The sequence below is a fragment of the Girardinichthys multiradiatus genome, chromosome 11, assembly GCF_021462225.1.
Source record: "Girardinichthys multiradiatus isolate DD_20200921_A chromosome 11, DD_fGirMul_XY1, whole genome shotgun sequence".
Classification (NCBI taxonomy): domain Eukaryota; kingdom Metazoa; phylum Chordata; class Actinopteri; order Cyprinodontiformes; family Goodeidae; genus Girardinichthys; species Girardinichthys multiradiatus.
In genome coordinates, this window is record NC_061804.1 from 19,313,956 (window position 1) to 19,328,267 (window position 14,312).

The window sequence follows — 14,312 nt, forward strand, 5'->3', positions numbered from 1 at the left end:
ATGTTTGCTTGTAACATTACAAAATGGTGAGAAAAATAATTATGTATGTAAGCTTTTACTTTTAACAGAATCGTTTTTCGCCAGTAGATGGCAGTAATACATTCATCCTGCCACCTGCATACATCCATCTGAATCATACAGGAAGTTACATCATGTGCAGCAGAGAGGGTGCCCTCTGCTGGCCACGATTGGGTACTGCCTGAACAGGCAGAGGGCCCACAGACTCTGTGACAGCTCCCCTTTCTCTCCCCTCTCATGAAGGACACAGTTTGTGTAACGTGGTGGCACTGCAAGGACAAGAGCGCCTCATACACACTGAGGAAAACCTGAGAAACTCTGCTCTGTGATTTAATCAAGATGGGAATCAGAAGATCTGAGACAAGATGACAGGGAGTGATAGATTTCTTCTTTCTTCACTGGATGGTAGGTCTTACAGATCTGATGTAATATTCTTGGTGTGTTTGTTTAAGAATCCTTTCCCTGCAACAGATTATGCTCTCATGAGCTTTAGCAAGGTGTGGTGTTCTAAATAACAAGGACCACAGCTGCATTTTTTCTTAATAATCATATGGTTGGCCTTTAAACTCTAAATTAATCCTCGGCTTACTTTTTAAACTTTTCTTCCAGGTTTCACCACATGCTCAGCACTATCCACATGATTGGATTTAAAATCTGAGGTTGTCCAGTTTATGTAGGTTGACACCTCGCCAGGACATCTTTATAATCACACAGTCATCAGCTGTTGTCCTTAAGCTGCTTGCATAAACACAATCAAGACACTTATGGAGGGTGCAAGCTTAGTATACTCTTAGTTGTTCTATGCAAACAGATGTATTAGCTTATTATATTTGCTTATTAGCTTTTATATTGTTTAGTAATGTCATGTTGTGAAAAACACACCCTGAAGTTCTACAATACTGCTGAAGACTGAGATCTGAACTGATTATTTCTACTCCTGTGTTGACAGTAATTCATCCACAGCAATCTTTAAACAATTCAAGCAGCTGGAGAACAAATATCTTGTGCCTGTGTTCTTAGGCCAAGTTTAATGTTCCAGAAAATTTAGCAGGACCCTTTAGCCCTTCCCAGGGTAAGAATGTGAAGGAAGTTGGATCTAGTGCTCCACATACAGCTAAAACCAGATATTTGTATAAAAATGCATTTTCCCCTCACATTAAATGGTCTGTTGAAAGTCTACTAGGATTACCAAATTTTTTTATATTGACTATATACCAGAATATGGACATACAGAATCTTCTATTACTCTCTTTAAATTCAAACGTCTACCTATATTTAAGATTATCATGCCTTTCAACAAGTGTGAAAACACTTCCTTGTGTGACATCATGGACAAATCAAAAGTAATCAGCCAAGATATCAAGAGGAATTGTAGACATCCACATGCCTGGTTCATCCTTGGGTACAATTCCCAGATGCCTGAAGATGCCAAGTTCATCTGTTCAGGCTTGCTAGGCCACGCTCCTTTTTGGCAGTCTATTAAACTAGGTAAAACTCCACCAATTCATTTTTTTTTTCTTAAATATATTGCAAGAGGAGGCTTTAATCTTTACAAAACAATTCCCAAAATGAGTCTTGCACAAATACTTTTTAGTTTTACAGCAACTTAAACACAGGCGATGACATTTTAAGGTCCCTTAGACATTGCTGACTCTGTAAACAAAACGGTACAAAAAGCACCTTTCTCTTTGCAGCACCTCCACATGTCTCATATCATAACAAACTAGAGACACTCACCTTGCTTACAATGCATAACTTGTCTTTCTAGCACTTTCTCTGGTGATGTAATTTGTTTGCACATTACAATCTGCTTGTTGCTGTCCGCCAGCTGATACCTTGCGCGCCACTCCGTTAACGTCCAGTTATATTTGCCACTGTACATTTTTAAGATACACAGGGTAATGTCATAACCAAAGGCTATGTCATATGCAGAAGGACTCCTACAAGGGAAATCAGTACTTTTATTTGACCAGATTCCCTTTTATTTCCTTTTTATGAGGTGAAAAACACATTTGGGAAAGTTTTGGCACCCTTTGCTTAACTGCCATTTCCACCTGGCACATTGTCCTCTAAAACTTTTATGGAACATATTTGCTTCAAATTATTCAGTCCAAATTTGCTGCAGTTATAGTGAAGATGTGGATGAATCCAAGCTGGAGGTTCTCCTAGGAATTCTAAAGGATTTCCATAGTGTTTTGCTGTGTTCATTTAGAAAAAACGTTTGGCGAGGCTAAAACCTGTTAATTTTTTCTTTGTTTAATCACAATTAAATCAGACATAGTAACAGTTACAAAAGTGGTTCCACTGGACAAATATTCTTTTATGTCTTACCTTTATGCAGGTACCAAAAGTTTGCATGTAGGTCTTGGAGACTATGGAGCTATACTTGATTTAAGGTTTGTAATTTCAGGCAGAAATTGCTCTAAAACCCTTTAGGGCTTAACAGGTTAAACTATTATAAACACCATGGGAATGTCCGTCATACCATTAAGGAAGAATATTGGTTCTGTGTCTCAGAGGTGAAACTTCTTTTGGTTCAAAATGTGTGAATCAACTCCAGAATAAAAGCAAAATAAATTGTGAAGATGTTGGCTGAAGCTGGTAAGAGACTTTCATTCTCCAAGGTGAATCAAGTCCTGTTCAGACATTCAGAAAAGAAGAAGGCATTACTTTAAAAACTTAATATAAACAATACAGATTACAGTTTGAACATGCAGTCAGGGACACAGACCATAACTTTAGTAGACATGACCTTTTGTCTGATGAAACTAAAATTGAAGTGTTTTGCTGTAATAAATAATGTTACATTTGGTGAGAAATTAAGAAGCTTCAAGCCTGAGAACACCATCCCAACTGTAAAGTACAGGAGTGGCAGCATCATGTTGAGGGCGATGATTTGCTGCAGGAGGGAAAGTTGCACTTCACAAAATAGTATCATGAGGTAAATACATCATTTGGAAGCTTGGACACAAATGAGCCTTCAAAATTGACAATAACCCTAAGCATACATCTAAATATGTTACAAAGTGTCTATCACAAAACCCTGATTTCAGTCCCATAGGGAATGTGCATCCAGAGCTGAAAAGGTGTGCTTGAGAAAGGCAGCTTACAAACCTCAATTACACCAGTTATTTTTGGAGGAATAGGCCAAATTTTCAGCAAACTATATTGTTAGAAGCTTGAAGAAAGACAAAGACAAATGTTTGACCCAAATCAATCATCTTAAAGTAAATTCCAATAAAATCTTACGGAAATGTACATAAAGACCTAGATTTAAAGATAGTTCTGGTATTGAACAGTAAGATATGCTTTTGTTAATCCTCACTGACCTAAAACAGGAGCAGTTTAGTTTGATTTACTTTTAAACTGTGGAAAACGTGGTTATGTGTATTTTTTTAAGTGTATGTAAACCAAGTATTTTATGCATCTTATAGCCATGCTTATATTAGTTTTTCCATATTTTTTCTCAAATTACTTTCCTGAGAACACTGAAAGCTAATGGACTGATTGGTGGGGCAACTTTGTATTCAAGGGGCTAGGCGCAGACCCCTTTGATTTTCCTGAGTAAGAATACAATGATTTCATGAAATTCCTGTATTTACACAAGTATTTAAAACGTTAATCACAACATTAATCTCACAAAAAATACTTTGTTGCTGTTTTTCAAGCGTCCAGTGGGTTTTGCAGCTTTAGAACAAGGCACCTTAGAAGGAGCAGGCACAAAACTGGCTTTTAACAGATGCTGATGTTTGGCCTACATCACCTGCTTGAGCCATATTCTCATGACTTGTTAGGGATCTTTGTTTAGTACATGCATGTAGTCATGTTTGTCTAATGAAAATGGGGGAAAAAGATGGCATCTTATTTATTTATGTACAGGTCCTTCTCAAAATATTAGCATATTGTGATAAAGTTAATTATTTTCCATAATGTAATGATGAAAATTTAACATTCATATATTTTAGATTCATTGCACACTAACTGAAATATTTCAGGTCTTTTATTGTCTTAATACGGATGATTGTGGCATACAGCTCATGAAAACCCAAAATTTCTATCTCACAAAATTAGCATATTTTATCCGACCAATAAAAGAAAAGTGTTTTTAATACAAAAAACATCAACCTTCAAATAATCATGTACAGTTATGCACTCAATACTTGGTCGGGAATCCTTTTGCAGAAATGACTGCTTCAATGTGGCGTGGCATGGAGGCAATCAGCCTGTGGCACTGCTGAGGTCTTATGGAGGCCCAGGATGCTTCGATAGCGGCCTTTAGCTCATCCAGAGTGTTGGGTCTTGAGTCTCTCAACGTTCTCTTCACAATATCCCACAGATTCTCTATGGGGTTCAGGTCAGGAGAGTTGGCAGGCCAATTGAGCACAGTGATACCATGGTCAGTAAACCAGTGGTTTTGGCACTGTGAGCAGGTGCCAGGTCGTGCTAAAAAATGAAATCTTCATCTCCATAAAGCTTTTCAGCAGATGGAAGCATGAAGTGCTCCAAAATCTCCTGATAGCTAGCTGCATTGACCCTGCCCTTGATAAAACACAGTGGACCAATACCAGCAGCTGACACGGCACCCCAGACCATCACTGACTGTGGGTACTTGACACTGGACTTCTGGCATTTTGGCATTTCCTTCTCCCCAGTCTTCCTCCAGACTCTGGCACCTTGATTTCCGAATGACATGCAGAATTTGTTTTCATCTGAAAAAAGTACTTTGGACCACTGAGCAACAGTCCAGTGCTGCTTCTCTGTAGCCCAGATCAGGCGCTTCTGCCGCTGTTTCTGGTTCAAAAGTGGCTTGACCTGGGGAATGCGGCACCTGTAGCCCATTTCCTGCACACACCTGTGCACGGTGGCTCTGGATGTTTCTACTCCAGACTCAGTCCACTGCTTCCGCAGGTCCCCCAAGGTCTGGAATCGGCCCTTCTCCACAATCTTCCTCAGGGTCCGGTCACCTCTTCTCATTGTGCAGCGTTTTCTGCCACACTTTTTCCTTCCCACAGACTTCCCACTGAGGTGCCTTGATACAGCACTCTGGGAACAGCCTATTCGTTCAGAAATGTCTTTCTGTGTCTTACCCTCTTGCTTGAGGGTGTCAATAGTGGCCTTCTGGACAGCAGTCAGGTCGGCAGTCTTACCCATGATTGGGGTTTTGAGTGATGAACCAGGCTGGGAGTTTTAAAGGCCTCAGGAATCTTTTGCAGGTGTTTAGAGTTAACTCGTTGATTCAGATGATTAGGTTCATAGCTCGTTTAGAGACCCTTTTAATGATATGCTAATTTTGTGAGATAGGAATTTTGGGTTTTCATGAGCTGTATGCCAAAATCATCCGTATTAAGACAATAAAAGACCTGAAATATTTCAGTTAGTGTGCAATGAATATAAAATATATGAATGTTAAATTTTCATCATGACATTATGGAAAATAATGAACTTTATCACAATATGCTAATTTGTTGAGAAGGACCTGTATTTAATAGGTATAATAATACAAATTGTACTCCTGAAAAGTGGGTACCTGTACACATTTTATGATCATAAATGCTTATTGTTGTTGAACACTTTGATATTTGCTTCTTCAGCTGGACAGTTTTCTGCACATAGCAACCATGGGAAATATCTTCCAGTGCTGCCATGCACTATTGAGCTTCTTCAAGAGTCAGGATGCACCAGTTCAAGGTGGCGCCGAGCAATCCCCTCTTCTATCGAGTGAGGAAAGCGATTTTGACTCCTTGAGCTTGCCGTACAACTTCAACGACGGTATAATAAACCCTTCAACTGGTATAACAAACCCAGTTCTTGAGCCAGGGCATTTTCTGTTTCCTGACATCATACTAAGCACCAACCCTGGAGGCGAAGTAACTCTGGTGGAGCCCATGGTGTGTCTGCTGGTTTCTGAGGAGGATGAGGAGCAGGGATTAGAGGCGGGGCAACCAGGAGATGAAGGAGAAATAAGGAGCCACAGGGAAGGGGGTAACAGGGTTTTCTCTGAGGTTGAGGCACAGACTGAAGTGGAGACTCAGACAGACTCAGAGGCAGAAATTCAGACACAAACAGATATACACGGGTGCAGTGATCAGACTCTGAAGACAGCTGAGGTAGAAATATGCTGGGAAGAAAAACCAAAGCAGGTAGATTTGCTCTTAGAGGCACAAACATCACAAAACAAACCTTTACACCTCAAGACTTTACAAAAAGCAGAACCACAAAGCATAAACACAGAAGGTTCCACAGAATCAGAGCTGACAGGAAGAGAAGGAGAGAACAATAAACCAGAAAAGTGTGAAGAAATCACAACTTCAACAAAACCAAAACCACAAATAGAGAAAAATATCAAGCTACAAGTAGGGTTAACCACTGAAGAATGGTGGCAACAGAGTGTGACAAATGCTCCAGGTTTTGTATGGACAGAGCAGCACTGTGAAAATGGCAAAGATAAAATCATTGTGAGGATTGAACACAATACAGGGAGCATGGAAAAGAATATCGGTGCAGAACATGAAAGCAATACCACTGTCAATCGTTTTAGCTCCGTTGGATGTCATGAGGACCTCCAAGTTAAGAGTGAGCGCGGTGATGAAGATCCAGGAGAGACATCGGTGCTGTTAGCTCATGGAGTAAGAAATGAAACGGACCCCCTAATTATCCACACAGATGAGTTAATAGACCAGTCCATTGTTACTGAGGCTCACATGTATGATCAGAAAAACATAAAGCCAGCAAAGAGAGAAAAGGAGGAGCAACAAGACCAAGCTGATGTACAACATGTCTTAGAGAAGGAGGCAGCTGAGGAGGAGGAGGAAGGAGCAGAGAAGGAGGAGAAGACCCTGTTTTTAGTTGACAGAGTGTTTCTGGGAGCACCGCTTATCAAAGGTTGGTGATTGTAAACCATCCTTGCTCATCTTTATGTATGAAGTTATGTGTTATTGTATTGTTAAAGGTTTAATTCTCAGAACTAAGGGACATTTTCCTCTGTAAAATGTTTCTATGTTCACGCTGTTGTCTTGTCTCCTCTGACATCAGTACCTTCAGGTGTGGCTTCAGGAATCACTGCGGATCTTCCACTGCCTAATGAAAGAAGAACTGAGCCAAGCCATGGACATGTAGCTGATCTTTACAAGGAGGGTTTTACTGTCAAAATTCAGCCGCCTGGAAAAGAATGTTTTGAGCTTCAGGTTTTACTTTGTTCTATGTTTTCCTAAAAGTGCTTCACAGAGCCTTTATGTGCTTTCGGTCCATCACTCTGCCTGTCCTCCACTCTCAGGTATCAGGACAGATGTTGGTGTCTGAGCTCCATCAGGTGCTTATGGATCATGAGATCACCTGCCACCGTACCTGCTTCTCCCTGCAGCTGGGAAACACCGTCCTCGACAGCCTGAGCGAGCTCCGCTCCATCCAGGGCATTCAGGACGGAGCTCTGATCAGGGTGGTGGAGGGTAACTGACACTTCCTTTCTCCGCTCATCCTTACAACTTGTTTCTTTCCATGACAATCAAGTGTATAGTTGAAACAGTATGTTCCTCAGACTTTAGCCCCGGAAAACTACAAGACAATCACTCTGAACATTTTAGACACTTTCAAAGACCGTTTTAAAAAGGCTGAAAATTGTTTACATTTACATTTTCAGACTGTGTAGTTGTGCAAGAAGTAATCAAACACTGAAACCTAACTATTAAAAATTTTACAAAACACAAGAAGCCCTCAAATCATTTGGCTTTGTGGGTCTTTTTTTATATCTGTAAATACGACTCATAGAAGCATCTGTGATTACCCGATGTGAGTACCTGCCCAAGCTGCTTTGCTTCTGCAGGTCCTGGACGACTTGCCCTCGTTGACGGAACCAAGAATTCTGATCGCTAGCCGAAAAGCCTGAAGAAGAATGCTTGACAATGTCTGGGTCATTTCCAAACTCGGGATGATTTCTGATGCAGATTTCATATGTATAGTTGTGGTTTTATACAAAAGTGTTATTTATCAATACAAAAACTAGTTATTGTCTTTTAATGATTTTGTATTATGAATGACATGCATGGCCAAAAGTGTTAGAAAAGGCTCTTCAGTGCTGTTAGACCTTTTTCTCAGATGTTTCTATGGTATACTAAAATTCAATATTAAATATTTCATATGTTTTAAAGGCTTTAATTTGGAAATAATGAAGTTTGTGGAAAGTATTTACAGTGTCAACCTTTTTTTCTGCAATTCACTCTGCCGTCACAGATATCATCCCTGGGCTGATTACCGACTGATGCTGTCCCATTTCAGGTGTTACCGGTGCTTGGAGGATGTCACAGCCTTCTTGTGACAATGTGCTTCATTGTGCTGGAAAAAAAAACATTATTCTTGATCAAATTGCTCCTGTATTATTTGGCAGAAGATGTATTGATACCATTATTTATTCATGCCAGTGTTTGTAGGCAGGGTCCACTCTCTACCCCACACATAAATTGTCTGAGGATGCTTCACCACTTTTCTTCTCCAGGTAGAACTTTTCCAGATGTTCAAAAAAGCCTGAAAGGGGCTTGACCTGAGAAAATAACTTTCCTCCTAGTCCTCTGCAGTCCAAACCTGGTACTCTCTGCAGAACATCAGTTTATCCTTAATGATGTTCCTGGACAGAACTGGCTTCTTTGTGGCCCTTCTTCACACCAAGCTCAAAGGTTAAGTTAGATTGAATCCTCTTTAGCAGATGGTTCTGGTACTTGCCAGACTTCCTTGTGCACCCTGGAGCTTTCTTCATTCCAGCTGGACCTCTCTCCTTAAAAGTTCATGCTGATTCAATAACTGGTTGATTTGGGTTCAGTGATGACAGCATGTTTTTTTCTGAGAGGTAACCATGATTAAACCGCTCCCATTTGAAGTAATTCTAACCATAAGATCATTGAAATGATGCTAGGAGGTCGCATATGATTACTATGTGAAAAAGTGAATTTTCACAAATCAAGCTATGTCTGATCTCAGTGCAAATTGCCACCATAGAAACCGAAGCAGTGAGGGTTTGTAAGATACTTTTGTCCCTCTTCAAACTTTTAGCCATAATTTTACAGGCATAAGCAAAACTATAGAGAGGGAATAGAAAGCTTGGCTTCTCTTGTTTCAGATTCATACTCGGTACGTGATGCTCGTGTTCATCTGCGACATGTATGCAATCTGCTCAGGAGCCTCGACCCTGCAGATGCATACAATGGTGTGAACGGCCGCTCTCTATCCTACCTGTCCTTATACACCAGAACAGACCAAAGTAATGTCACTCCCTCATGCTACCTTTTGTCATTTCTGTAAAAGTCTATTACAAAACAAAAAGTTTCCATTTTGTAACCCCTGTATTCATTGCTTCAGACAGTGAAGCTGTGGAAAAGAGACATGCTTCTGAAAAGGATTCTGTGGACTACAGCCCTCCAGATTACATCCTTCCTGGATGTAAGGAGAGGCTTCTTACTCCACTGCAGCCAGTCAGAGATGACTGGAAGGTGAGAACTCTGTCTGGACAAGTAAAAACATGGCTCAGATGTGTAGTGAACAACACCAGGGGATATGTGTAGCCTTTGCAGGGCCTGCGAGTCCTGACCATAAGCAGCTGGAACCCCCCTCCAGGAAACAGGAAGATGCACGGAGACCTGATGTATGTCAGCGTCCTGACTATGGAAGACAAAGAGCTTAGCATCACCTGCTCCACAAGGGGTTTCTACCGCAACCTGTGAGTCTTAAACTCCTCATCTAACCACAGATTCAACGCATTATGTAACTATAAAAATGTTTTTTGCTTTTTAATGCTGACAGGACAATTTAAACAGATTTTCTAGTTCAAGACCTTCAGACTGCCATGCAGGTTGGTTTTTGATCCTGACAACCAATTGAAAGTTGATTGTTAATGAGATTTTGGTCCTCCGTTGGAATAAATAAATTAACTACTGCATAGTTTAGTGATCCCTTAATTTCTAAAGTAGTTAGTATTATCTTAAACCCAAATACTACTTCTAAATAGTACTCAAAATTGTCTAACCCTTTTTGGGGTTTTCTGCAGTTTATTTTTTAGAATAATCTTAGTCAAAACATAATGTTTTTGCCACGTTACACACAATACTTCGCAATACTTTTAAATTTTTTAATTGTTTTACAAATACAAAACTGGAAGTGGGGTGTAGATATGTATTCAATTCCCTCTACCTGATATCCTAAATAACATCCAGGACAATCAATGGCATTCGGATATCACCTGGAGGCCTGTGGCTCAGCAGGAATGGTAGTTGTCTTCGAATCCAAAAGTTGTGGTTTCACTTCCAGCTTCTTCCTGCCACATGTTGATGTGCCCCTGGGTAAGACACTTAACCCCAAGTGAACTCTAGTGTAAAGCGTTTTGAGTGGTCCGTATGTCTAGAAATGCGACTGTATTTATATAGAGCCATATTCCACCAGGAAAATGACTCTGAACCTACAGCCAGAGCTACAATGAAGTGGTTTAGATCAAAGCATGTTTATGTGTCAGAATTAGGGGTGTAACACATCTTTCAACAGCAATATGGTACATCGCTTGCTCTGCTCTGCACTTTCCTGAATCTAAAATAACATCAAGCTGAATGTAAACATCACTGTACTTGGGAAAAATCAGCTGAGGTCCAAATGGCTACCTGTAGCATCCAAACACAGTACATCATATAAAATCAACTTGGAGGAATCCAGTTGATGAAAAGCTGCTCATGCTGCATTCAAGTACAGTTGGGACATTAGGATGTTGAAATATCAAAGCTAATCCAAAGCGATTTAAAAATGTTTTATTCTCAAATATGGACAGTGTTAATTAAAATTTTCTAAACATTAACATTGGTCACTTTTAAGTTGTTATTTTGTTGTAAAACAATGCGATGGACTGGCGACCTGTCCAGGGTGTACCCTGCCTCTCGCCCATAGACTGCTGGAAATAGGCACCAGCTCCCCCGTGACCCACTATGGAATAAGCGGTAGAAAATGACTGACTGACCCATCTACGGCACCATTGGCTGTGTCTGTTCATACTACTTTATTCATCGAAAAAAATCCAACCGTGACTTTAAAGCCCGAAGACGTACCAAACTGTGATTTTTGTGTACCGTTACACCCCTAGTTAGAATGGATTGGAAACAGTCCACTGTATGGATGTCAATGCCAGTTAAACAAAGTAATCAAAGGAGAAGGCAGATAACAATTGAGGGAGTTGTGGGAATTATTAATGGCAGAGTTCTTATGTGAAAAATTGATATCTCTACTCAACAACAAATATCAGCATTCTTTTATGGCAAAGACAACTGAAAACCTATTTGTAGAAATCAAATTATCAAATTATAACTATTAAAAATCAAATAAAGGTTTCATTAAACTAAAACTATATTCTAAAGAGTTTCCTTGAATCCATCCATCCACTTTTTATACCTTCATAAACTTGCAGGGCCACAGCGAGGGAAGGTAGGGGGGTCTGGAGCCGATCTATAGTGAGAGGTACACTAGACAAATTGTAATCAATCACCAGGCCACACAGAGGCAAACTACCATGACTTACTTTTCATGTAGAATAGCCCTGGTTTGACCTGTCTAAGCATTTTAGCTTTTGAACTAGAAATGATCAAATGCAGTCGAGATTCTTCAAACAGCTAAATAACCCTTTAACTTAGTCCCAACTAAGAATCTGAAACTTACATAGCATATTTAGCACTGTTAGCTCGGGTTTTCTTACATTGCAACAACATAAGGGGGCACCCTCTCCTCAATGACTGAACATTCAAATAAATGATAGAAAAAGTTTTTTCTGGATGCTTTTTTTTTGCTTATGAGTGGTCTTGCCACCCTCTGCAATGGTGCTCTGGGCGGTGATTCATATCATCCCATACCAAAACCTGCTAGTGCTGACCAACATCCTTACCTTAGATGTTGTAGACATGACAACCTCTGCAGAAACATTCACTCAGCTATTGTCTTTCTACTCCAGGTCCACTGCCTTCAACTTCAACCCCAAACCTGCACCTCCTAAAATCCTCTGTCACTCTCTGGTTGAGCTTCTGAGCCAACTTAGTCCAACATTCAAGAAAAACTTCAAGATCCTGCAGAGGAGGAGGTGAACACACTGGGTTTGTTAATGATAGACATGGGGGTCACTGTAAGTGATAATGCTGAAATCAGAAATAAAAACTTCAAGCATCCTAAGAATGTTTCTGTTATGATCCAGACTTTATCAGCACCCCTATGAGCTTATTCCAGCTCCATTCCAGGTCTATACCTGGGCAGCACCTCACAGAGATCACACCCTGGACTGTGTCAGCACAGAGGAGACATACACAAGTCTTATGGGTCGGGACGAGCAAACAGCCGGACAGGTTGCAAACACCAAACAATATCAATAAACAACACTATGATAAATTGTAGTGGATATACACAGACACAAAACAACAGGCTGGTTTTAGTGATGGCACTGATGTTTGGGTTTTGTGCTGTGAGTTTAGACTCGAGACTGGAATGAGGAGCTGCAGAGATCCAGGGAACTTCCCAGAGCTTCCCCACAGGAGCGCCTGCACAGAGACAGGTGCATCTTCAAGGTGAAACTAAAGCATTACCAAAATCACCCTTTATCCGTCACCAAAATAAAGCAAATGAAGTATTTTTTTCTCTAGACCTCCTCTGCCTGTAATCATATATTTTCTCCTCCTCTACTTTGAATGGTTTGTTTTTCTCTCCATGCAGATCAGCAGTGACTTTGTTGCAGCTGCAGCTCAAGGTGCGATATCCATCATGGACGGCAACGTTATGCCATTAAACCCAGGGGAGCGGTCTCATCTCCAGATATTTGTGTGGAATAACCTCTTCTTCAGCCAGGGATTTGACATGTCTGAACACTACAAGCCAACAGGGGGCGATGCTGCTGCTCATGCTGCCGCCATGTGTGACCTGAGAGGAGTTCAGGTAAAGTGTCTAACAAAAATATTTATGCCCCTTAAACGTTTTCACATTTTTATTGAAATTTTGTATGCAATACCAACTAAATAATTGTGAAAGTAATTGTGAAACAGGAGAAAACTGATACATTGTTATCAAAGTTTTGTCTAATGAAAACCAGAACAGTGTGGTGTGCATTTGTATTGAGCCCCTGTGAACTGATTTTTGTAGAACCACCTTTTGTTGCAGTTAATTCTGCAATTTATTTGGGGTGTGTCTCCTCAAGGTTTGAACATGTAGACACACTGACTCTTCTTTGCAGGACAGCTCATGCTTAGTCAGATTAGATTAGCCTCTGTGAACATCAGTTTTCAAGTCTTTTACAGATTCTTATTTGGGTTTAGGCCTGGACTTTGGCTGAGCCACTCTAAGACATGACTATATCTGAACCATTCCATTGTAGCTCAGGTTGTATGTTTACAGTCATTTTACTCCTGGAAGGTGAACCTCTCCCCACGGGGCAGCCTCCAACAGTTTTTCTTCTAAAATTCACCAGTGTTTAGCTCCATCTGTCTTCTCATCAACTCTGACCAGCTTCAAAGTCCTTGCTGAATAAAGGAATCCCCTCAGCATGATGATGCTACCACTATGTTTCAAAGTTGGGATGGTGTGCACATGTTTGCTGGGTCCCCTAAATGGCTTGTGAAAAACTTTAAACAGAACTTTTTATGGTTTCTTTCACCAGCAGATTCTATTAAGGCCAGATCTGTGGAATTGGCCACTAATAGCTTACCTGTCAGATTTATCCACCTCAGCTGTGGACCTCTACAGCTTCTCCAGAGGAAACATGGACTTCAAGGCATACAGATGGAGATGGACTCTGTTTACCAATTCAGTAAACTCTGTAGGCAGTTGATTGCATTTGATTTTATTTAGGGGTATCAGAGTGAAGGGGGCTAAATGCAGGTGCACATCACAATTTTCCAAATTATATTTGTGAAAACAAATTAAAAAAGATACCTTTTCTTCCAATTTCCAATTATGGTGCCTTACAAATAGTCCCTTTTCCACATTTTGCTACATGACAACCGCAAACAGTTTTATCTGGTTTTTGTGTGACAGACCAACACAAGATAGTGTATAATGTTAATCTATCACATATTACATTACACTTAAAGTGCACTGCAGATGAGGACCTCTATCTGTTATATCTGCAGTATAAGCAAGGATTTTTTCCAGTGGAAAAAAATCAATTTTATGAAAGTAAATTATGTGCTATTTCATTCAAAATATTCATCCAGTTAGAAAATTAACTTCCTAATGCTTTAATGATAATCTGAGATCAGATAAACTAACAAAAAGCCTTCTTATTCTTGGGATCAACACAG

At 40.2% G+C, this 14,312-nt stretch overlaps 1 protein-coding gene across 3 annotated transcripts in view; it reads left to right on the top strand.

Moving 5' to 3' along the window:
• The first annotated feature begins 207 nt into the window (after window positions 1-207).
• The window catches only part of LOC124876572 (clustered mitochondria protein homolog), a 28,809-nt gene continuing 14,704 nt past the window's right edge, over window positions 208-14,312 (top strand). For 2 of the 3 annotated variants that reach the window (XM_047379466.1, XM_047379467.1), the window contains exons 1-11: window positions 208-423; window positions 5,610-6,900; window positions 7,051-7,202; window positions 7,292-7,463; window positions 9,125-9,265; window positions 9,364-9,494; window positions 9,567-9,721; window positions 11,984-12,109; window positions 12,221-12,368; window positions 12,495-12,587; window positions 12,733-12,951. In XM_047379466.1, the coding sequence (XP_047235422.1) occupies window positions 421-423; window positions 5,610-6,900; window positions 7,051-7,202; window positions 7,292-7,463; window positions 9,125-9,265; window positions 9,364-9,494; window positions 9,567-9,721; window positions 11,984-12,109; window positions 12,221-12,368; window positions 12,495-12,587; window positions 12,733-12,951 (2,631 nt within the window). In that variant the 5' untranslated portion in view covers window positions 208-420. The remainder of the gene's footprint in view (window positions 424-5,609; window positions 6,901-7,050; window positions 7,203-7,291; window positions 7,464-9,124; window positions 9,266-9,363; window positions 9,495-9,566; window positions 9,722-11,983; window positions 12,110-12,220; window positions 12,369-12,494; window positions 12,588-12,732; window positions 12,952-14,312) is intronic. The other variant, XM_047379469.1, reaches the window with a different exon arrangement.